The 23,982-nt window shown below is 46.3% G+C and overlaps 1 protein-coding gene across 1 annotated transcript in view; it reads right to left on the bottom strand.

The window, feature by feature from the left end:
* Nucleotides 1-23,982, bottom strand: part of IQGAP1 (IQ motif containing GTPase activating protein 1) — a 488,190-nt gene that overhangs the window by 124,015 nt on the left and 340,193 nt on the right. The window contains exon 19 of the mRNA XM_078683320.1: nucleotides 8,712-8,882. Coding sequence (XP_078539446.1) covers nucleotides 8,712-8,882 — 171 coding nt within the window. The remainder of the gene's footprint in view (nucleotides 1-8,711; nucleotides 8,883-23,982) is intronic.

Here is a 23,982-nt window from a genome sequence, read left to right as displayed (position 1 = left end):
AATTGGAAATGGACTCCTTGTCAGCCCCTGTAGAATGCACTATAGGTGCACAGGGCACAGGAGCCACTAAGGCCTACCAGGGGCTGCAGCATATCTTTTGCCACCCCTGGCTGGTTCTTAAATTGACACAACTGGCTGATCACTCAGCTGGGGTAAGGTGGTGTACACACCCCTTGCTTAGATATAGTATACCTATGTCTAAACCTATATCTGGACACATGTAAACCTGTGAGCCACTCCTATAGACAGGCCTCACCAATCCTGGAGGCTGGGTGCATGGTTTTTATGTGAGATGGAGCTCTAGCATGAGCTGAGCCTGTCTGCAGCCGTCGGGAACAAATCCCTAAGCTGTTTCAGGATAATGCCATACCATATACTATTAAGTGCCTTATAATCCTCGCGGTTATTTAGCAACTCTGGTTTGGCTTTATCAAAACATGTCGTGTAAGGTGTCATACGCTTTGGAATACCATCCCCTCGCCAGTTCTGGCGACGGGGATGGCATTCCACCCCTCTAGAGGGGTAAGACATGTTACTTCACTTTAATGCGGTTGATTTCTCCAAAGGCCTTAAGATCCACAAAATGGATGCCTCTGCCACAGACAAATGTCTGGACCCCTGGAGCTGACCGAAACCCAGTCAAGGGGGTCCTGGACAAAGGGTTTCCTGTCACAGGAGGGTGTCACCGCCCTCCAGACAGGAGATAGTGTATTGTAGCAGGGAGGTTTGAAAGAAACCAGACACTGCCTGGGGCGCACAAGGCTGCCCCTTGCATAATCCGGCCAAACCGGTTCTGGGGCACTCCAGCCCTCGTGCCAGGGCGGCCTGGATCAAAGGAAGGGGGTGTATCCACCCACTTCCTGGGTCCCACCCATAGGAGGGGACCTAGCAGGTAATCACGCCCACCAGATTCGAATAAGAGTGGGAGCAGTGCCAATGCACATCAGATTTCCTGGAAGAAACATTTGAAACGATATTCTGGACCCTTCGCCCTCCATCTCAACGTGGAAGCCCGAAGAATCTCCCTTGTGGTCAAGGAGTGACCACCCTGCAGCAGCAGGCACCATCCAGCCCTCGACGTCTACTTAGTTGCAGTTCCCGCCGGAACTCGAGCGACTGAGATCGACGAGATCAAGCCTGCCCAGCTTCTAACAGCCCGATCCACAGTCCATGCAAAGCTGAGACCCGTGGAGGCGACCGGAAGCGTGAGGCACGCCATCTTGAAGTGACCACGAGACGCTGACCGTGCAGCCCACGAGTGACCCTCGAAGCTGTACACCGGGGTTTGAGAAGCCCCCACCCTGAGCTACTCCTGAGCCGAAGTTCAGCCCTCCACACTCGACGAGTGCTGCGTGGGGCCCTTTGGCACGATTTGGCTCAACGCGTTGGCCCGGTCACTTGCCAGCTGGCTTGTGGTCCCTGTGCCGACGAACTACCGAAGAAGACTCGTGAATCTGGTTGCTCCAGATCCACACCAGCTCCCCTGAAAAGGAGCCCCGACTCTGACCTTCCTGGTCCGAGTGAGAAGCAATCTTCCGATCCTGCGTGGATTGCTCTTACCAAGGCTTGTTTGCTCCAAACCTGAAGCCGACTGCACCGACGGTGGGAGCCTGCGTGGGACAGATCGTGACCTGCTCCTGGACGTCGCAGATGCCCCAGAGCCCACGTGACAGCGGAGAGAAGCTCCTCGACGACCACCTGATTGCGCCCGACATTGCCTGGTTCCGTCCTGGTTCCACCCTGGTCACTGCTGAGTGACCCAGACTCTGTCCCCTCTGCTTTCAGGTACTCTACAACTTGAGTCCACCCTTGGACTCCACCGGACACTTCGTCTTCACCCTGTCTGCAGCCCTTTCAGCTTCAAGCACCAAGAGCCTGCGTGTCAAAACCCGACGCCACTTCGACCCTGTGCACCCACTTCCTGTGGGTGAGGTAACTTTGCTCCGCCGGTGTTCCCACACTGGTGCACACCTCTAGGGTCTGTGTGTTAAGTTTTGTTCCTCTAGGTTCAGCGGAAGTGTCCTTAAACTTTAACTCTTTGACTTTTACGCACCATTGGTTAACATTGGTGCATGCGTGCGCTTTCCGCACATCTCCCGAATCCCGAGGGCCATTCCCGACTTCAGCATTGCTTGTCCTGACTGCTCCCAGCGATTCCCTAGGCCCTAGGCCTAACCACTGTTCGAGTGGCCTCTCTTATACCACTTGTTTAGTATATGGTTTGAGTGGCCCCCCGCCCTCATCCATAATTGTGCAACTTGTATGTTTAAACAGTGCTTTTTGATTTAACGCTTGTGCCCCTTTATTCATAAAGAATACTGGGGATTGTTTTTAGTAATAAACACATATATTTTTATAATATATACTTGTGTGGTGTCCTTTCATTTGGTATTACAGGATTGTATGTGGTAAAACAGCTCGCTTAACACGACCTCTTAAGTTAAGCCTTTAGGCTGCTTAGTCCATGCTACCCCTAGGATAGCTTGTCTAATAAGGTTGACTTACAACCAGACACCATAAGGGATTGTTTGGTCAGGTAGTAGGTGGTTCCAGAATTGGAAACATCCCCTACCAGGCCAACTTCTCACAGCATCTGTGTATGGGTGCATGTGTCTGCTGCAATATCTGCTCAGCCAGTCTGCTCGGATGTCATCCTCGGATGGACAAGGCTCAGTATGATGACAAGACTTCTTGACAAAGAGGTCATTCCCACTGGATAAAGTGGCTTGACAACTGTGTTCACTGGCATCGTCCTCTGGGACTTTGTGATAAGAAAATATCAACCAGCTCGAAATCTTTCTAACTATGGGAGCGCCCCTTTAAACTATTTTTTAAAAGCCTGCATTCTTGCTTATAATTTATGTTTACATGTGGTATTTAACCCCTTGGCCGCGGCAGTAATTCCGCCGCGGCGCTGGGGGGCCGTGCGGCGCTGCCATGCTCGTGACGGAACCACTCCGTCACGAGTCATGGGCGCGCTGTGCTTGTGACAGCGTGGTTCCGTCGCGGCCATGCCCGCTCATTAGAATGCCCGCGCAAGCGCAAAATCGATGCCGTGCAGGCGGGGCGGCCGCGCCGTGACAGAACCACTCCATCATTAGCACAGCGCGTCCGTGGCTGGTGACGGAGTCGTTCCATCACCAGCACGCAAGGGGTTAAAGTAATCACATGAAAGACAATATTTTGATCTGTCAAGCATGGCACGTCTAATCAGACTACATTACATTTTTTTTTTTTTACTTTTTTCTAACTTTTATAGGGATCGCAGGAAACAAATACTGCGGCCATTGTTTTCAAAACTAAATAACTATTTATTATAAAGATGCTTTTAAATGTATCCGTAATCTTAATAATGTTAAATTAAACAATCGAGTGTGTCTATGTTTCTTAAGCCATCCAAAGAAGAAAACAGCTGCTATTCCTGGGCATTTTAAGATATCTGATGGTTTTGATAATACCTTCAAACTTGATGCTCACGGAGTTAACGCCAAGCTTGGTATCAGGTGTCCTGCGTCTGTATATCTAACTGTCCACGTTATGAGATCATTTTTATGGATGTTAAACAGTATGTTTTTACTTAGTTCTTTGTAAATTTCATCTGTGGGATTCTTTAACGGATATTTTTATCTGAATAAAGATGTTTTTGATTTTGATTTTATCTGCCAAGCAAAACATCACATTCTCTTTGCACCAACCCTGTACTCTTATTTCACTTAACAATGCAACATTTGGTGTACTCTCCTCTAGCAGTGTTATGTGGGACAGATCAATATTAGCAGTTTGATTTTCATCTATCTCTATGGTTTCCATGATCTCAGTTCCGAGTTTGGAAATGCTGTCGCTAGATTGGACTTGTTCTTTTCCAAGGTTCAGAATTTGAGGGATCGCCTTGAAATATGAGCGCAAAGAAGGGGTAACTCTAGGGCCAAGAGCAGTAGAGGGATTCGCTTTTGAACGTTTCCTTCCCCTTTTAGCTTTCACTTCAATCGAGAGGTATGAGGATGTTTCCTGATCTGGTTGCGGACTTTTTCCTGATTGAGAAAGTTTTTTCCCAGTCTCTTCCTTAATGTCTTGAAATGTGCCTTTCGCTCTCTTTTTCCGAGATACACTAACCCCCGCTAAATCTTTTACTACGCTCTTTCCCCTTAATTTCCTAACGGATTCTGAAGCACTCATGTGTGCCTGAGTTTGGCTAAGGGACGCGCTATATGCTCTGTAGTTAATCACCACATTCACACTTTTTATTGTACTTACAGTAGGAGTTACAGAAGACTCAGAGGAAACAGAAGACTCAAGGGTCCTGCCCTTTGGTGTAATGCTTGCGTGCAGGGAAGAAAAATCGTCGTATTTTTTTTGCTGAACTACTGGGTCCAATTTCAGGTCGCAAGTAGCAAAGGCTCCGTTGGCATGTATGGTGCAACCAACGCCGAGAAGGCTCTGTGCCCGTTTCACCTTGCGGAGCCCCAAAGCAGCTTGCCTCCACGGTTGCAGCAATGCCGATGTGAACACTCCATCCGAAGGGTGTTTACTTCCGCGTTCTTCTACCTGGCGCTGGGGTTGGGGCTGGAGCTGCCGAGGCTGCTTAGGCTGCCGCACCCTCCCTCCTGATCGCGGCAGGAAACGCTGCAGGAAACGCCAAGAACTCGGCACATCGATCTCAGGTAATTTCAACGCCAATAGGCGTTTTAAGTTTTGCAAAAGCCTGAAAATAGCCGGGTAATAATCCCACAAGCTACTAGTGACGGCGAGTTTTCCTTCAGCTAACCGCTAACAGCTAGGCATCTAAAGGCGAGACGGAGCGGAGCACTGCCGCAGTCAGCCGACTGCCGCCATAATCGGCTAGGTGTGGTAGCTTCGGATATTATAGCTCCGAACCAAAAGGGTTTCATAAAAGGGAGACAGCTTTGCGAGCTCACATACAAATTGATTGGCTCAATGGACATTGCTATAAAGGAGGAAATTCCACTGATTATTCTTACTCTGGACGCCACCAAGGCCTTCGATAGGGTGAATTGGCTGTACCTATCGGAGGCCTTGAAGAGGTTCGGCATTGGGGATAGATTTCGGAGGACAGTAGAGCTTTTATATCGTAATCCTTCTGCTTCACTGCTAATTAATGGAGGTTTGACAGAGCCCTTTAAGATCATGAGAGGAACTAGACAGGGTTGCCCCCTGTCCCCCCTTCTTTTCGACATATATATAGAGCCATCTGCTCAGACTCTTAGGGATAACACACTCATCAAACCTTTTGTTTATGGTGGCTGGGATAAGAAGGTGGCACTTTATGCAGACGATATTATGATTTTTTCCACAGACTATGAAGAGGCATACCCAGAAATAATTGAACAGGCCCTTACATTTGGGAAAGTGTCCGGGTATGAAATTAACGCCCTCAAGACTGAGTCAATGTCTTGGAATTGTAATAGAACTAATAATAACGGTACATTCAAAAGCCAAATCCGGTATTTGGGGGTGAATATAGTTAAGGATATCAACGTAATTGCTTCTCTTAACTTTAATAAAGTAGCTGCAGAGTGCCGGAAACTCATGAGAGATTGGTCCCATCTCCCGCTCTCTGTTCTGGGTAAGCTTAATCTGGTTAAGATGAGCATTTTACCGAAAGTTTCTTTCTTATTTAACTCAATTCCACTTTATTTTGATCCAAAATTAATTTCTAAACTACAGAGCGCTATTACCAGTTTTATTTGGAACAACAAAAGTGCCAGAATCTCGTGGAAAAAAATTAGACGATGGAGGGAGAATGGAGGTCTGGCTGGACCAGACCTTCAAATATACGCATGGGCGTTCCAGTTAACGCACATGCGCATGTTGCTTAAAACCCCAATATCTACTGGGATGGGCCCTCTTTTTTCTATTTTATTGGAATGCGAAGGAATTAATCATGCCGGTTTTTTGTTTAAGTTCAGTGACCCCAAATTTTTCAAAAAGATAAAACTGAAAGTTCTAAAGGGTTGTGTATCTACTTGGTACAAAGTTACGCAAGCGATAAAGATTGGCTACTACTCAGCGAGGGCTCCGATATGGAATTTACCCGCCCCTCCCTTATGGACAAAAGACGCCCTTAATAACCCCCTGATAGAAGCTGGTATCTATTGTTGGGATGATCTGTTTATGGACGGGGCTTTACTCCCTTGGGATTATCTTATTACCAAAGTCGGCCCTGAGTTGTCAAAATTTAAATACATTCAGATTTCCAGTTGGGCCCAGTCATATAACGGTCAGCCAATGCGACGTAATACGCAGCCTATAGGAGGCCTTAGTGACTTGGTAACCTCTTTATTAGACAGCCCAGTGGCAAAAAAAGAAATCTCGCGGTGGTATTACAAAATAATTGATGAAATAGATGTCAGCTTTCAATTACCAACAAATTTGTGGGCAGAACTAATGCCAGGCCTAGATGTGGATGAGCTCTGGATTTCTTCCTGCTCATTGCTTTGGGAGCTAGTTAAACCATCTTGGCTCCGTAGGAACCACCTTTTTACATTGCATAGAGCATACTATTCTCCTCACAGATTAACAACATTTTCATTAACTGGTCCAGTTTTATGTCCTAGATGTGGATTAGCCGCTGCCACGGATACACATATGTTTTTTGATTGTCCAAGTCTATTAGAATACTGGGAAGCTATTAAAAATAAGCTGTCACATTCTGTGGGTGAACATATCACTATAGACCTCGCTCTAGTTATATTTGGTTTGAGAAATAAAACCCGCAACGCTGCAACAAGATTGATATTTTATTCCATCCTTGCGGCACGCAGGGAGATATGCAGACACTGGAAAGATGCTCAACCACCTACAGCGCATGAATGGCGAACATCACTCCTTCAAATTTCTAAACTTGACCTTGCCAGGGCAGGAAATCCGAATACTAGAGCATTCTGGGCAATGCTTCTGTAGAGATCTTACCTGGGGTTTTTTTTTTTTTTTTTTTCCCCCCATGTCCTATGATTAATGTGAGCATTGCCTATCCTGGCTATCAAGACTAACAGTCTTGATTCCAATGGGGTCTCGATGATTCGGGCACTATCAACTGAGGTACCATCCTAAGCGAGTTCAAGGTTGGTCAATGTATACAGTGCTAAAGGGAACTGGCTTCTCCTTCCGTTAGATAATTTCCCCTACCAGTTATAAGCTGATTTGGCACAGTATACGATCAGTTGGCTCATTGCTCTGTGTTGGTTTACTTCTTGTTTTTGATAGATTGGAGCTATGCACACAAATGAGGATTAAAAAAAAACAAAAAAAACCAATGCAACATTTGCATACAAAACCAAGCCACACATAACGGTCCTAGAGAAGCCATCAATGCAGGTACATTCTGTTCCTTACCTCCATTTTCATGTAATAAAAAAAAGAAATCTGGTAATCTTTCAGTTAAATAGAAGTTTAAAAGCAGAATGGACCTTGTAACAAACCAAATTAAAACGGAAAAGCTCATGTGTATTAAGGAAGTGGGTTTCTGGTTTTTAAAGGTCAAAAACAGGACATTGTACAGAAAGAACCATAAGGGGTGTGGCATACAATGCAGATGGCAATTAAAGGCAAGCGGTCCGTACTATAAAATTGAGCTCTCTGATAGTGAAACTCCATTCACATGTGGATTGTATTAAACAACATCCATTTCCTTGCATACACTTAAATAAGTAGAACCTACACTGTCTGTGTCTAACTGTAATCATGTGAACCAATCCTCTGAGGTTGTTTCACGCACTGACCATCCTAGTTGAAAAATGTTCATATCTTGTATGGTGCCAATACAACTCAGGAGCTTGCCCGTCTAAATGGAGTAAACAATTCCTTCTTTACTACAGTGCTCACGCTTATATTCCTGAGTTACAAAAACATTCACCATTTTGGAAGCAGCCTGTGGCCTCTTGTCAATCTCAGAATTTGCAGTTAAGGAAATTTGGCGTCGGAACTCCCATCACAAACCTGGTGGAACTTCAACCCCATCTATCATGTAACACTGTTCAACGGTTTTATTAGAATATGTGTAGTAATCTTTTATGTCACAAAAAGATTGTTTGAACGTGTGATTTTTTGGGGCTCCTTGTGTAGTAGATTAAACAGAGTATAATGCTTTCTTTTCATCTCAGGTCATTAGTAGCCGATAGCAAACTAGGCGTACTGCTTTTGCTGACTGAACTGTGAACACATTTTGCTTTCTCGAGGCTCTATTGTGAAAGTATTGGGTAATAACTGATGAAATACAAAAGTTACCAAACAACTCTGCTCAGATAAAATCGCGGACACAAAATCAAAGCCGAGTAATATCATCTTTGTCATGCAAGTCGTTTTCCATATAACTAGTTTTTTCAGAAGTATCCAGAGAGTGGCTCTGAAAACACCCTCTACACAAACGTATCTGAAATTATTTCATTAGCAATGGTAAGTGTGGTGATTTATTGTGAAATATGGTTTAGGAGGAATCAGGCCTGTCTCTATAGAGGCATTTATCAATGCAATATGGCAATCGTGAGCCCCTTTCCTTAGTACAAAGGTTGCAAATATTCAACGTTTACATGCTTCGAGGATTCATACGTAGCTGTGAAACAAGCTGGTTTATTTATTTTCTCACATGTAGTCATAAAACTGGCATGTGCCTTCCAGGTTGCATTATTTCATTTTGTGATAACATTTATGGCTAGCTCTCTGATATGGAGAAAGCGGCATCAGCATGGGGGTACCTGGATGGACGTGATGGCAGGTTCTTGCTTCTTAAGGAAGTCCATCCTCGATTGGAACTTTCTGCGCACGAGGAATCCACGACAGCGGGCTTGCAGTTTTGTAATCAGCGTTTCATTGGCTAGCCAAAGTTGTTCTCGGTTGTATGCTGCCGACACACCAGATATGGTGCTCTGGGTCACAGAAGAACATGTTAGAATGCACTTAAATATGAGACACAAGGCACATTTACACATTAAAATCATTTTAATGCAATTGTCACATTTGTCGCATATGAGACATGAAGGGTGGCGGTGACAGTAACAGATTAGTAACTCGTTATTTGTACAGAATGTCCTGCTAAACTCGCTGCTTAACTAATAACCATCACCCATGGCAGTTCAGGTTTACCACTGAGGATGCTTCCTGAGACACGTGATGTCAGAAAGGCACAACAAATTATTAAAATATTGTATGTGAAATAATACAGTGATTTGCAACTCACGCTTTTTTAAATTAAAATATCAAACAGGAATGTTATCAATTCATTGTTATCAACACCTGATGATTCGGCTCTTGCTCTACATATTTTGCTCTCTGCCTCCTTCATGCCTTCTGCTGTGGTCGTGGATCCGCAGTGCATGGCCTCCATCCCGCCTCCCTCTAGCACTGGTCTCCCCCTAGCATGGCACTCTTAAACCCAGGCCGTCCAGTCACCGACAACGCCATCAACTGTAAACTTTCATTGGTGAAACAACCTCAATGTAATGTTCAGCATCACCATCGCAGCTTCAGTTCCGTTTTCATGAAAAAACTTGTTGAGGTAAAAAAAAAAAGAAGAAAAAAACCTTAACAGTGTCCATCTTGCTGAATTAAAAATAGAACACAGACCATCTTAAGCGCACAGAAGTGATATGCTCCCTTCCTTCCTGGCACAACGGACTGGATGGTGGAGGTGGGGTGGGAGAGAAGATTCTTCAATGTTGCTCTCAAGCCTTCGATCAACTGACTGCCATCAGCATAGCACACTGATGCCAAGCGGTACGTGCTTGGCCAATCCCTGGGGGATGCCACACCAGAGAGAACATGCCTTGGATCTGAACGGAGGCAGGGATCCTGCCTGACTACAGGCCGACAGAAAGGACCGAATTCAGTGTAAGGACAGGTCTCTGAATACTGCCTCACGAAGTGAGGGGCTAGGGTGAGTGGCTCGGATGAGGGGCTAGGATGGGGACTGGTTGGGGCGGTGGGGACTCAACAACCGAGATACTTTGCATTCAGGTGAGGAAGGTTTGTAGAAGCATGCCCAAGTACTTCACAGCACACCTAAGCAACTGGTGGACACCCAAGCACTTGTCAGTGTGCATCTTTTGGTATCTTGAAGTTTCCTTTCGATCCTTCTCCACAGAATGTACTCAACTGCCTGCTGTTCGAAGGCTCATTGCTACTCTGCATAAGCGAAAGGCATCTTTTCAATAACATGGCCATGATGTCTGCCCCCAAGGAACCAGCTTGTATGGGGTGTCTGGGTCTAAACCAATTCTTGCTGTTTAGGAACCAAACACCCATGACTTGAACTCACAGTGTTGAGGCACAGGCGTCCTGTGCTGAAGTGAAAAATGCTAAATATCGGGGATGAAAACTAAGTAGGCTTTGCAAAGGCCCTGAGGTGTCAAAACCAAGAGTACCTACTACCAACGTTCATAGTGCCAAACTGCTAAACAGCTATAACAAGCAGTTCCAAGTATTGCCTGTAGGTGACAGGGTACCCATTAGTTAGGAACTAAGGTAAAGCAGAGATGCATTAGTCTGCAAATTTTAAGGCCATATGTATACATTTTAGGGAATGCGATTTCCCTATTGCGATTCTTTGCGAAAATCGCAATTTCTAATGAATAAAACCCATGAGTTTCATTTAGCGATTCCCAATGGGGTCGCAATCGATCTACCTCATGAATATTGATAAGGTAGTTCGCAATTTGCAACCCATTAGAATCTGAGGCCATCACATTGATGGTGGCCTGCTGAAGCCAGCAGACCACCATGTCTGTGATTGCTTTTTAATAAAGCAACCCTTTTTTATTTATTTAATGCAGCCCGTTTTCTTTAAAGGAAAACTGGACGTGTTTAAAAAAAAAAAAAAAATGAAACGTTCAAGTTTCATAAACGTTCAAGTTTCATTTCTTAAGAGCTAGCAGTAGGCCCTTTGAACCACTGCCTGCTTTTAAAAAAATTTGTTTGAACATGCACAAAGAGTAAGCAGTCCCCTGGGAATCTATAGCCATTTGCGACTGGTTACCACCACCATTGAGGTCGCAAAACATTCACACATACCACTGTTAATCTGTATTACGAAGGGACAACTTAAACACATCCGATTCCAAAAAACGATTCGCAAAACCAAATTATGATTCGGTAACAGGTTACTGACTCACGATTTGGCAAGATTTTATAAACCTTTTGCAGTCACAAACAGCCTGATTCTGCAGGTTGTTTGCGACCTCAAAATATTAATTTGTAACTAGGGGCCATATGTACAAAATCTATCTATGAAATATCCTACTTGGTGGGTCTCTTTGCGAGACAAACACTTTTTGTAGAACAACTCTTGGAAAGCCAGATAACCTATCCCCAGAAATTGCCTCATAGTTTCTAACGAATAGTTTTCTTACCTGTCGGTGTAGTTTTGCAGCTTGAAGATCTTTCTGGATTCACTATGCTGTGCATTATTCCGCGGTCTTGTGGTTGGGTCCGGATTCGTAGTCTTTTCTTTGTTTTTTTTTTTTTTTTTTTTTTTCTTTGCCCAGGTGGGCGTCGGCGTCACACCCCCTTTGGGTGTATTTCCGGTGACGTCGGCATGCTTCCTGCGGAAGCTCCCACTCTTGGGCGCCATCTTCGGGTTCTTTTTTTCCGTGTTTCTTTCGTTTCCGAAGTAATGGCAATGTTCTTCTTAGTTTGTATTTACCGCTTTGTATTTTCAAAGTCTATTCTTTAGTTAACCACCTCTTCTCTCTCCAGCCTCATCTTTCTGGCGGAGGTGGGTGGGTTCGCTAGTGAATCCAGAAAGATCTTCAAGCTGCAAAACTACACCGACAGGTAAGAAAACTATTCGTTTTGCAGCGTGAATCTTTCTGGATTCACTATGCTGTGCATAGATTTTGTAGCGGTTTCTCATCTCTGTGGCGGCTGGGTGGAAGATGAGCGTTGGGTGTTGAATATGTGCTGTAGCACCTTCTGTCCCACTTGAGCTTCCTTGTTCATTTGTATGTCCACACAGTAGTGCTTCGTGAACGTGTGCACCGAAGCCCATGTTGCCGCCAGGCATATGTCCTCTATGGGTGTGTTAGCCAGGAAGGCTATTGTAGCGCCCTTCTTCCTGGTGGAGTGGGCACGTGTCCCCTCAGCCAGTTCCTGTCCTGCCCGTTTGTGGCAGAGTTGGATTGTTTGTGCGATCCATCGTGCAATGGTCCTTTTGGTTACTGCTTTGCCCATGAAGCTGTTTGCGAAGGACACAAAAAACTGTTTCGTTTTCCTGTGCCCCTTTGTCCTTTCAATGTAGTGCATGACTGCCCTTCTGGCGTCCAGGGTGTGCAGAGCTCTCTCTGCGCTGGTTGTGGGTTTTTGGAAAAAACTCGGTATCTGTATAGACTGGTTCATGTGAAAATTGGATACCACCTTCGGCATGAAGTGTGGGTCAGTCCTCATCACAACTCTATCGTTGTGTATTTGTATGTATGGTTCTTGTAGCGTCAGCGCTTGAAGCTCGCTTACTCTGCGTAAGGACGTTATCGCAACCAGGAAGGCTGTTTTCATAGTTAGCATCTTTAGGGAGGCCTTGTGAAGTGGTTCAAAGGGCTCTTTCATGAGTTCCGTTAGGACTGTGTTCAAGTTCCATGCAGGTGGCGGCACCCGCTTGGGTGGTGCGATCCTTTTCGCTCCTTCTAGGAATCTCTTCACCACCTGTGATGTGAAGAAGCTCCTGCACGTTTCTCCCCTTGTGTAGGCTACTATCGCTGCCAAGTGAACTCTTAACGAGGATGAGCTAAGGTTCTTCTCCAGTAAGTGCGTCAGGTACCTTAGCACTGTGGAGTCCCTCTTCATCTTATTGTGGAGTCTTTCCTGTCTGCACCATATTGTGAATCTTTTCCATTTCGCAACGTAGCACTTTCGAGTGCTGGGCCTTCGTGCCTCCCGAAGTACCCTCAGGGTGCTTTCTGGTAGTCTCAAATGTGCGAACTCTATGTCCTCAGGAGCCACGCTACTAGGCTCATGCTCTCTGGCTCTGGATGCAGTACCTCTCCGTTCTGCATGGACAGTAGATCTTTCCTCCTGCTGAATCTGTGGGGTGCACACTGTGTCATCTCCATGATCTGCGAGTACCAGGTCTGCCTCGCCCACTGCGGTGCGACCAGTATCAGTGTCATGTTGCTCGCTCTGCACTTGCTCAGTACTCTGTGCATCAGTGGTATCGGGGGAAAGGCGTAGGCAAATGTCCTTGACCAATCTATCCATAGGGCATTCCCCAGTGTCCCCTCCTCGGGCTGCCTGGATGCGAAGTTTTGGCATTTTGCATTCTGGCGTGTGGCAAACAGGTCCACCGATGGTGTCCCCCACCTGTCGAACAGGTATCTTGTCTCCTGAGCATTGAGCTCCCACTCGTGGGATGCCGATGTCTGCCTGCTGAGCCAATCGGCTTGTATGTTGTCCTTCCCTGGTAGGTGTATGGCTAGCAGGTCTATCTTGAGAGGGATGGCCCATCTCCATATCTCCTGCGCCAGCGTTGAAAGCGGTGCGGACTGTGTGCCCCCCTGCTTGTTGATGTAGAACATCGCAGTGGTGTTGTCTGTTTGTATCAATACCCTGTGCTTGTACAGTCTTGTTTGAAAGGCCTTCAGTGCAAGGAAGATTGTCTTCAATTCTAAGTAATTGATGTGCTTTGTGGCATCCGTCGGTGTCCACAGTCCCCTCACCTTGAGCTCCTCCATGTGAGCGCCCCATCCCTTCAGGGATGCGTCTGTGGTGATGGTCACTGTTGGCGTTGGGGGCGTTAGAGGCTTTCCCCTTGCTATGTTCTCCATGGTCCACCATGTCATCTCCTTCTGCACTGCGTGCGTTACAACCACTAGATCCTCCCAACTGCCTGTAGCTTGTGACCATTGCTCCTGTAGCCATTCTTGAATGGGTCTCATGTGGAGTCGTACATTCGGTACCAGGTGGATGCATGATGCCATCATCCCCATGATCTTGCTCGCCGTCCTCACTGTCCGAGCTTGTCCCTTCCGGTAGAGGCGAGTTTCCTTCACCAGCGCCCTCGCCCTCTTCTCGCTGGGGAACACCTTGCCCTGTAAGGTGTTGATCTGTGCTCCCAGGAAGATCTTCACTTGTTCCGGCTCCATTGATGATTTCTTCCAATGGATGGAGAACCCCAGGTTTATGAGCGTGCTGGTCACTGTATGTGCGTGCAGCTTGCATTTCTGGTATGAGTTTGCTTTCACCAGCCAGTCGTCCAGGTAAGGGTATACATGTATTCCCTGCCTTCTTAGGTGCGCTGCGACTGCTGCGAGGCACTTTGTGAAAACTCTTGGTGCCGATTTTAGACCGAAGGCCAGTGTCGTGAACTGGTAGTGGCTTTCTCCGACGGTGAACCTGAGCATGTGCTTGTGCTTCCTGTTCATTGGGATGTGCAGGTATGCGTCTTTGAGGTCTATAGTGACCATGAAGTCCCCGGTCTGCAACTGTGGGAGCACCTCTTGCAGGGAGGTCATTTTGAATTTTTGCGTTCTTATGAATTTGTTCACGAACCGTAAATCGAGAATGGGCCTCATTGTCTCGTCTACTTTTGGTACCAGGAAGTATGTTGAGTATACTCCTGTGTTTCTTTCCTTGAAGGGTACCCTTTCTATGGCCTGCTTCTGCAGGAGTTCTTTTGCTTCTTCCTGAAGGCACTGCAGCTGCTTGCTTGCTAGCGGCTTTCTTCTTGGTTTTCTGTTTGTTGGCCTCGCCTCCAACTCTATGCAGTATCCGAATTGGATAATGTTGAGGATCCATTTGTCTGATGTGATTCCTCTCCACTCCTGGAGGTGGAATCTTAATCTTCCTCCCACTGGTGTCCTGTGGTCGTAGGTGTCTAGTTTGTCTTGACCCATCTGTACGTGCTGCCCCCTGGGATCTTTTTTGTGGGTGGGCACACGGATTTTTTTGAAGTCACTTGGAGGTGGGCTGCTGGCCCCCTCTTCTATTTTGTCCCCGTCCATTTCTCCCTCGAAAGGACTGGCCTCTTTGTTGGTACTGCCAGGGCTGTTTCTGATGGCCCTGCTGACCCTGCGAGTCTGCCTGGTGCGTTTGCTGGAAAGCCTGGTGTGATGTACCTGGCTGGTTTCCGCCTCTCCCGCCGGGCCTCCGTGACGGGGTGCCCCTCTTGTTCCCTCTGAACTGCAATGCTCCCATGGATCTTGCTGTTTCGTTATCCTTCTTAAGTTGGCTGAGTTGCTCATCAACTGTTTGTCCGAAAAGCGTACTGCCGTTGAATGGTGTGTTCAGGATGCTGTGTTGCACCTCCGGTTTGAAACCGGATATCCTGAGCCAGGCGTGTCTCCTTTCCGTGACGCCCATCATCATGAGCCTGCTGGCGGTGTCTGCCCCATCCAGGGCCGTCTTAAGGCAAGAATTTGCAGCATTCTTCCCCTCTTCAATTAGCTTTTCGGCTTTCTGCTTGGCATCCTGGGGCAAGTCCTTCACCAACTGCCCCAGTCCCTCCATGATTTGGTACATGTGTCTGTTTACCAGGGCGTTGGAATTAGCCATGCGCCAGTGGGTCGCGGCATTCCGTTCGATCCTTCTGCCCACCAGATCCATCCTTTTGCTCTCTTTATCCGGTGGCGGGCCCGAGGTAGTGGGTACGTTAGCCCTCCTCCTTGCTGTGGCCGTGATAATGGAGTCTGCGGAGACCGTGCCCTGAATGTAGGCCGGGTCCTTTGCGGCATGCTTGTACTTCTTCTCAGTTCTGGGAGTTACTGCCTTGCATGTTGCGGGCTCCCTGAAAGCTTCCTTCCCCTGAGCCAAGACGCTCTCGAGCATCGGGAGGAACTGGCTCCTCGTTTGTGTTGGGAGCAATGTTTCCAGAAGGAAGTCTGCTTTCTGCTTCTCTTCGTCGAGCTTGAGCTTGAAAGCTGCTGCGGCAGATTGTATCACCGCGTTGTAGGCCCCGATGTCGTCCGGCGGCGAGGGCCTCGAGGGGTAGGTGTCGACCACCTCCTCCGGGCTGTCGGTGTCGACATCGATGTAATCTACCTCCTGAAGGTCATAGGGCGCCGACTCTGTGTCTGTCCTGCCCTCATCTTCCTCCCCATAGCTGTAGCTCTCGTGGGGATTCTCGTACTCCTCCTGGTCGTCGAACACCTCGACGTCCTGGTCTTGCTCGGTGACTTCGGCGACCTCTTCTTCTTCCTCCTCGACCGCCTCCAGCACTGGTGGCTTGGTCTTGTGAGGGATCGTGAAGGCCTTCATCCTTGCGTCGAAATCTTTTTTCCGCTGCATGAAGTTCTCCATTTCTGCCTCGAGGCGCCTTCTTTTCTTTTCCATCTCGGCCGCGTGTTCCGCGTCGGATGGTTCCGCCGCTCTCTTCGACGGATGGCTCGTCGCCGTGCCTCTCGGAGTCGAAGTTTTCGACGTCGAACCGGATATCGGGTCTCTGGTCGTCGTCGACAGTTTCGGGTCTTTCTCCCTCGTCGATCGATCCTTTTCGGGGACGATTTTCGACGTCTTCTGCTGATCAGCAGCTCTCGGCGCCGGGGACTCCTTCTCTGAGGATCCGCTGGGCCTGGGAGTAGTCGCGGACGCCGCCTTTTTTGGCGTCGGCGCTTTCGGGGTCTTGCCCTCGATTTTTCGAGACTCAGAGTCTCTCGGGTTCTTGGGGGCCGAAGAGTCTCCTACCTTGTCAGAAGTCTTCGTGTAATCGGTCTCTACGACCGTGTAGCTGTCGTCTTCGGCGGCAGCGTTGTCTTCTTCCTCGGAGGACATCCCCAGCTCGTAGAGCGACGGGGTCGGGGCCTTCCCCTGCAGGGCGGCGTGTGCTACCCTCTGCCTCTCTCTCACACGAAGGGTCTTCGGGGTGAAGGCGGAACAGGCGTTGCAGTCTCCGCTTTCGTGGTCCACCGGTAGGCAAAGGTTGCATACCGGGTGCTGGTCCTTCTGCGCGTACTTGTGGTGGCAGTTACGGCAGAACTTGAACGGCGTGTTGTCCATCCTCGAGCGTCCAGGGCCTCTCTGGTCGCGTGTTCGTCGACGGTCGTCGAAGATCTGGATGGAAAACGCCTTATCTTTGCTTGTCTTTCGTCGGTGAAGTCCCCTGGAGTCTTCAGATGACTTCTCCTCGTCTTTTCTGTATTTTCTTTCTTCTTTCTCCAAAAATGTCTGGAGCCCAAACGGGAACGATCCAGACCCGACCGCGGAAAAAAAGAATCTGAAGATGGCGCCCAAGAGTGGGAGCTTCCGCAGGAAGCATGCCGACGTCACCGGAAATACACCCAAAGGGGGTGTGACGCCGACGCCCACCTGGGCAAAGAAAAAAAAAAAAAAAAAAAAAAACAAAGAAAAGACTACGAATCCGGACCCAACCACAAGACCGCGGAATAATGCACAGCATAGTGAATCCAGAAAGATTCACGCTGCAAAACGTTATCACTGAAGTACTGTGACTTTGCATTCGGTCGGGACACCTTTGAAATACAAACTTCTAATGTTTTCTGTTATTAAAGTGAGAATGCATTTAGTACACTGGATTGTTGCCTCATTTTCAAATTAGTGCTTCCATTCTATAAGGAACCATCACTTTCAGCTCATGTCAAAAAAGTAAATCTAAAATCCACTGACTTCACTCATTTCCCCATCTACGCTAGCTAACCATACTTAGTTCTTTAGCTTTATTCTTAACGCCTTCATTTGAGATTTTTTGCTGGTCACTTTTCTTTTTAGACACAAACCACATGCATTTGGATTTGAACTTCTCACAGTTACCACTTATCAAGGATTTCCTTACAGCATGATTCTCGACTATGGCCTTTGCTTCACTTTGAGCATGAGTTTGCCTCTGATCCAACCTTTGAGGGCTTCAGTATAAACTAAGGTGCAGACAGCGACCTCCTGCCACCTACACTAGGCCAAAATCTCACCATGCCTTACAACTGAGGCAGCCACCTAGTCCTCTTTAGTCACTATACTTACGCTGGCAAAATCTCAAACAGTCAAACATTGAGTCTTCCAACTCACTCCCTCTTTATTGATGTGGACATTAAAATGGAAAATGCTACTTACCCTTTAAGCATCTGATTGTGGCATGTAGTTCTGTAGATTCACATGCTGTGCATACTCCTGCCATCAATCTGGAAGTCTAGCAAAATTTTCTCAACCTACCCTCAGATGGGCAACAACGGGTACGACCGCAGGTTGACCATATGTTTAAAAAATAATGTTTTCCCTTGCGGTCCTTTTGCCGCACGCCCTACAGTGGAGGCTCAAAGCCTCCCCTGAGACTTCCACTTTGTACAATGGCCACAAGCACAATAGTCCTCTTACAGAGGCTAATTTCAAGGGTTCTACAGAGGCAATAACTTGAAAGCAACAGGTAAAGGTGCTCCCCAAAGGAGCTGCCACCACCAAAGCCTGACATGCCACACCTTCCCACCCGATCATACAAATCTGTCAGGAGGCACCTCCAAAAGTTCTTTCCTGCTTGGCGCTATGTCACCTCTGATCAGTGGGAATAGGATATTATTTAACATTATTATTGTCTGGAGCTCACTACCACGCCTCCCACCATACCACCTCGCAAACACAAACTTTCCCCAGAACATCAAAAGCTACTCATAGAAGAGGTCCAAGTGCTCCTTCTCAAAGGGGCCATACAACCCGGCCCCCACCATCAAAAGGGCACAGGAGTATACTCCTTGGACTTTCTCATTCCAAAAAAGACAGTTCCGTTCAACCCATTCTGGAACTCAGGTCACTAAACAAATGCGTTCTTTCAGAGCATCTTCACATGGGTACTCTTCAGGATGTCATCCCACGCATACAACAAGGTGACTTCATGGCTGTTCTTGACCTGAAGGATGTTTATTTCCACATACCAATCAACCTGGCACATTGCCGGTATCTTAGGTTTATAGTCAGTGGAAAGCATTACCATCTCAAGGTGCTCCCCGTCGAGGTCACCACTGCACCCAGGGTGTTCACCAAGTGTCTTGCTGTAGTGGCTGCTCACCTGGGCAGACAAGGCATCCATGTCTTCCCCATCTAGACGACTGGCTCTTCAAGAGTGCATCCCGTCAAAACGGCTTTAAACACACTCTGCTCACAATAAACCTCCTTCATCGGCTAGGGTTTATCTTCAACGCAACAAATGCTCACTTTCAACCCCTCCAGATACAGCCCTATCTGGGGGTAATCTTAAACTTAGAAGTTGGCATGGCATATCCAAATATTGCCAGGATAGTCCTTCCAGATACTAATTCCTCTCATTCAACCTGGCCATAAATTCACAGTCAGGGAAGTCTTGCACGCTCTAGGCATGATGGCCTTCTGTACTGCTTTAGTGCCCCTTGTCAGGTTGCATTTGGGTCCATTACAGGAGTGCTTTGCTCACCAGTGGTCCCAAGGGGAGGGTCATTGGGATGATCTAGCCACCACACTTGTCGCTTTCTGCAGTGGCATTTCATCAATAACCTGTTGCAGGGGCAGCCTTTTCTCAACCCAGTTCCGCAGAGGACCATTACAATGGGCGGGACGGGATGTGCACTTACAGGATCTGACAGTCTGAGGCCAGTGGGAACCCAGACACCAGGTTCTCCACATCAATTACCTGGAACTCCTCGTGCTGAAAGCTTTCCTTACCCACTTGATTAGCAGGGTAGTCCTCAAAGAGACGGACAACATGACAGCCATGTATTGTCTTCAAAGGCAAGAGGGCACCTGCTCTCCAAAGTTCTTACACCTAGTTCAGACCATTTGGCAGTGGGTTCTCCGACACAAGTACATCTGTTAATGGAGTACCTTCCAGGAGTGGGCAACGACATTGCCAACCTCCTTAGCAGGGTGCCGCCACCGGCCCACTAGTGGGAACTCCACCTGCAAGTCCTCCTACGGTACTTCCAGCATTGGGGACTCCTGGAGATAGACCTCTTTGCCATGGCAGAAAAAGCCAAATTCCCAAGCTTCACCTCCAAGTTCCCACACCCACAGTCCAGCGGCAATGCACTATATATGAGTTGGTCAGGGGTATTTACCTATGCTTTTCCTCCTCTCTCACTACTTCTGGTTGTGGTTCGGAGGCTTTGGCAGATGTCTCTCACCCTCATCCTGGTGGTTCCCACCTGGGCATGCCAACCATGGTTCACCACCCTCCGCAAACTCTCAGTGGCTCCTCACAAGAGGCTCCCCAAAAGGCCGGACCTTCTCACGCAGAGCCACAGGGAAAATCAGGCACTCATCTCTCAATCTTGTGATCTGGTTCCTGACTAGAATTTTGGTACCTTAATCTGACACTCGATTGCATGAGCATTCTTAAAGAAGCTGCGACGTGGAAGACATTTGTACACTATTGTCATTCAAAACACACTGACCCTTTAGCGGCCAAAGTGCAAGATATTGTCTGCTATCTACTTCACTTGCAAACTTGTGGTTTATCTTCTACATCCATACGACTACACATTGCTGCTGTAGCTGCCTACATTCAGAACAGACAACATGTTTCCCTCTTCAGAATTCCAGTTGTTAAAGCTTTTATGGAGGGTCTCAAAAGAGTCAATCCTCCTTGGGTCCAACCAGCCCAGACATGGAACCTCAAATGTGTATAGACAAGACTTGTGGGCCCTCTGTTAGAACCCCTCCACTCCTGTCTGTAGTAATCCATGTAATGCTTGTTCTGCATTCTCTGTTAGAATTGTTATCTTACATTTCCACTGTAACATTCTATGCACTGATGAGCCATTCTCTACTGGGCTCCTACTGAAGGTGGTTGTTCAAGCTGTCTGTCCCAATAAAGCTACAGACTTCTACTTGGCTTCTTGGCTCTATTTACTACATAAATTTGGCGACGACTGGGATCTTCAACCCTACATCAGAACTCATCAAAAAAAAAAAAAAATTCGCCATCAATTTTTTACTTCAAGAAAAGAACCCAATCCTCAAGAACCTTTCCAGTGAAGTTATGAGACATTGACAGCGTTCACCTGTACAGCTTTAAAGATATTAAGGTATTTCTCTTGTTTATATGTGTAAAGATTGCACCAGCGGCTGTGTTAGCTTTCTGTGCCTTGATTGCACCAGCGGCAGTTTGTGTTCATTCCCCTTACGTTTACCTCGCTCTTTCTAGCGACATCTACATGTACAAAATCTGCCTAATGATTGACTACCGACTTAACGCGACTTTTGTGTCCCAAAACGCCACTTTTCTAGAGTTTTTCTCCTCTTATTGACTGTTGCCATATTTGTATTTTTTCAAACTCACTTAACAAGCACTCCTGTCCCCTCGAGCGCTTCTGTCTACACGAGCGCTTCCATTCACACGAGCCTGCTTCCACACGAGCGCTCCTATCTACGCGAGCCTCCTTCTTCTATTCCAGCGCTCCTGTTCCTGTTTCGTCATCTCCACCTCGTCATCACACACGCATCACGTTCTCACGTATGCGTATGCGTTCCAGCAACCATTTTGTTTCGCGTCTCCATGGCAACCACCACGATCGTTTACAAACTATAAGTACGATCGTCTCTTCAATACTTCTCTGATTTAACGCGCTTCTAAACCACGTTTGTAGATAAAAACGGACTACTTTCCACAGTGATTCCTTTTCATTTTTCTCTACTTCATGAAAAAGAGAGACATTTGGAAGAAAAACTTTTAAACAACAAAATTCAGAATCAACTGGTACTAACATCTTCAGACAACGGTGACTACTTTTATTATTTTTATAATTAGTCATTTTACTTATTTGGACTGTTCTTCGTTTTTTTTTTGTGAAACTAGCTTTGAATTATTTACAATGTCTAACAACATTTCTACTCCTGCACATTTCTTACCTACAGCAGGTGATCCTAAAGTAGAATGGGATCTTTGGTTCCCTACATTTTTGGCTTACGTTGACGTTGTTGAAGAGGATGGTTGTTCTCCCAAAAGGAAGCTAGCATTGTTAAAAAATTGTCTGGGTGGTGCTGGTCTAAAAGAACTACAAAGCTTACCACCCATAGATAGTACTGGTGCTGGGGATTCAAACGTTTTTGATATTGTTATTAAACAACTAAGCACTAGGTTTGGCAGAAAAATTAACGTTGTAATGGAAAGATTTAAATTTTATTCAAGAATACAAAAAGAGGACGAGACAATTGAAAATTATGTAGCCGCTTTACGTACCCTGGCTGGGTCTTGTGCGTTTGAAACCATCAATTTTGAACAGGTTTTGAGGGACCAAATTATGATGTGTACTAAAAGTAAGAAAATCCAAGAACGCCTTTGGATGGGTACTGATTCCTCTCTTAGTGCTGTACTAAACATTGCCAAAGGCATTGAACAGTCTGAACTTTTTGTGAACGAGATTAGAGGCCAAGACACCAAACCTAAAGTTGTCATCCCTGAGGTTTCTTTAGTCAAAAATTTTAATAATTTTAAAAAGAGTTCTTTTCCTCCCAAAAAGAATTTCTCTGGTAGAGAAAATAAGTTTCCTGTTAAAAAATCCCAGATCATTTGCTATAGGTGTGGTGCCAATGATCACGTTGGCAATTACAGAGGTTGTCCAGCTTGGAACAAGGTTTGCATAAAGTGCAAAAAGTCTGGCCACTTTAGCAAAATGTGCAAATCCCCTCAAAAAGTAAATTTTTTGTCTTATGAAGAATGTGATGATACTGAACAACCTTCTGAAATTAACACTCTGTTATGTGTAGGTGATTCTGAATGCAAAGGTTTTCCCACTGATATCATCACCATTGATGGTAAGGAAATTTCAATGTTAATTGACTCCTGTGCCTGGTATACCATCATTGGGAAAGATATTTTTAATCCACATTGGAATTCAACCAAGTTGTTACCACCAGACATAAATCCTGGTGGGTACACTGGTAAGAGAATTAACATTGAGGGCTACATGTGGGCTGAGATCAAATTCAAGGATAGATCCATTAAAGGGAAGGTCTATGTATCTTCCAAAGGAGCTTCCATTTTATGTTGGCCCCATCAGTACGACCTAGGTATAAAACTTGACCCCAATGCTTCCCCTCCGGTATACGTAGTCTCCCCTGAAAACAATTTCATTACACAATTAAAAAACAAGTTTTCATCCATCTTTTCAGATAATTTGGGGACCTTTGTGAATTTCAAACACCGCATCATTCTTAAGGACTCAGCCATACCTGTTCGCCATAGAGTAAGAAATGTTCCCCTGGCTTATCGTGAAAAGCTGAAGGACATTCTTTCTGACTTGGTAAATAAGAAGATTATTGAGCCTGTTGAGTCCTCTCCATGGGTTTCGCCAGTGGTTTTGTCACTTAAAAGCAATGGCGAACTCCGTCTATGTGTTGACCTACGGAGTTTAAATAAGGAAATTTGGATTGACAGACATCCCCTACCCCACATCCATGAACTTATTTCCACTCTGTCTGGGGCATCGGTATTCTCCACTCTGGATTTAACTAGCGCATACCATCAGGTATTGTTACACGAAGAAACAAAATTTCTAACAACCTTCATCACGCCGGAAGGCATGTTCCAATATTGTCGCATGCCTTTCGGCCTAGCTAGCGCAGCCTCTGTGTTCCAAAGGCTGATGAAAACTGTGCTAGAGGGTTGTTTGGGTGCAATTGCATTCCAAGATGATATCCTCATTTATGGTAAGAATCATGAGGAACACGATATCAATCTAGAGAAAGTCCTCAAGTCTGTTCAAGAAAAAGGTTTAACACTGAAATTATCTAAATGCAAGTTCAGACAGAGCAAAGTAGAATATCTTGGTCATGAAATTTCTTCGGAGGGTATTAAACCTAAGTTCAACCATATACAGAGTATTTTAAAAGCTCCGGCACCGTCTAATAAGGAACAATTAGTCTCATTTTTAGGTTTAACTGAATTCTATAGTAAGTTTGTTCAGAATTATGCCTCTAAAGTACACTCCTTAAGGTCTTTACTAAAGAAAGATGTAAAATTCAGCTGGTGCAAGGACCAGCAGTTTGCTTTTGACACTATGAAACAAGAAGTAGCTAATGCTCCCTTCCTCAAACCTTTTAACCTGGGTAAAGAATGCATAGTATGTGTGG

The sequence above is a fragment of the Lissotriton helveticus genome, chromosome 3_1, assembly GCF_964261635.1.
Source record: "Lissotriton helveticus chromosome 3_1, aLisHel1.1, whole genome shotgun sequence".
Lineage (NCBI taxonomy): Eukaryota > Metazoa > Chordata > Amphibia > Caudata > Salamandridae > Lissotriton > Lissotriton helveticus.
Note: the sequence above shows the minus strand (reverse complement) of the source record. Positions and strands in the feature narration are given on the sequence as shown.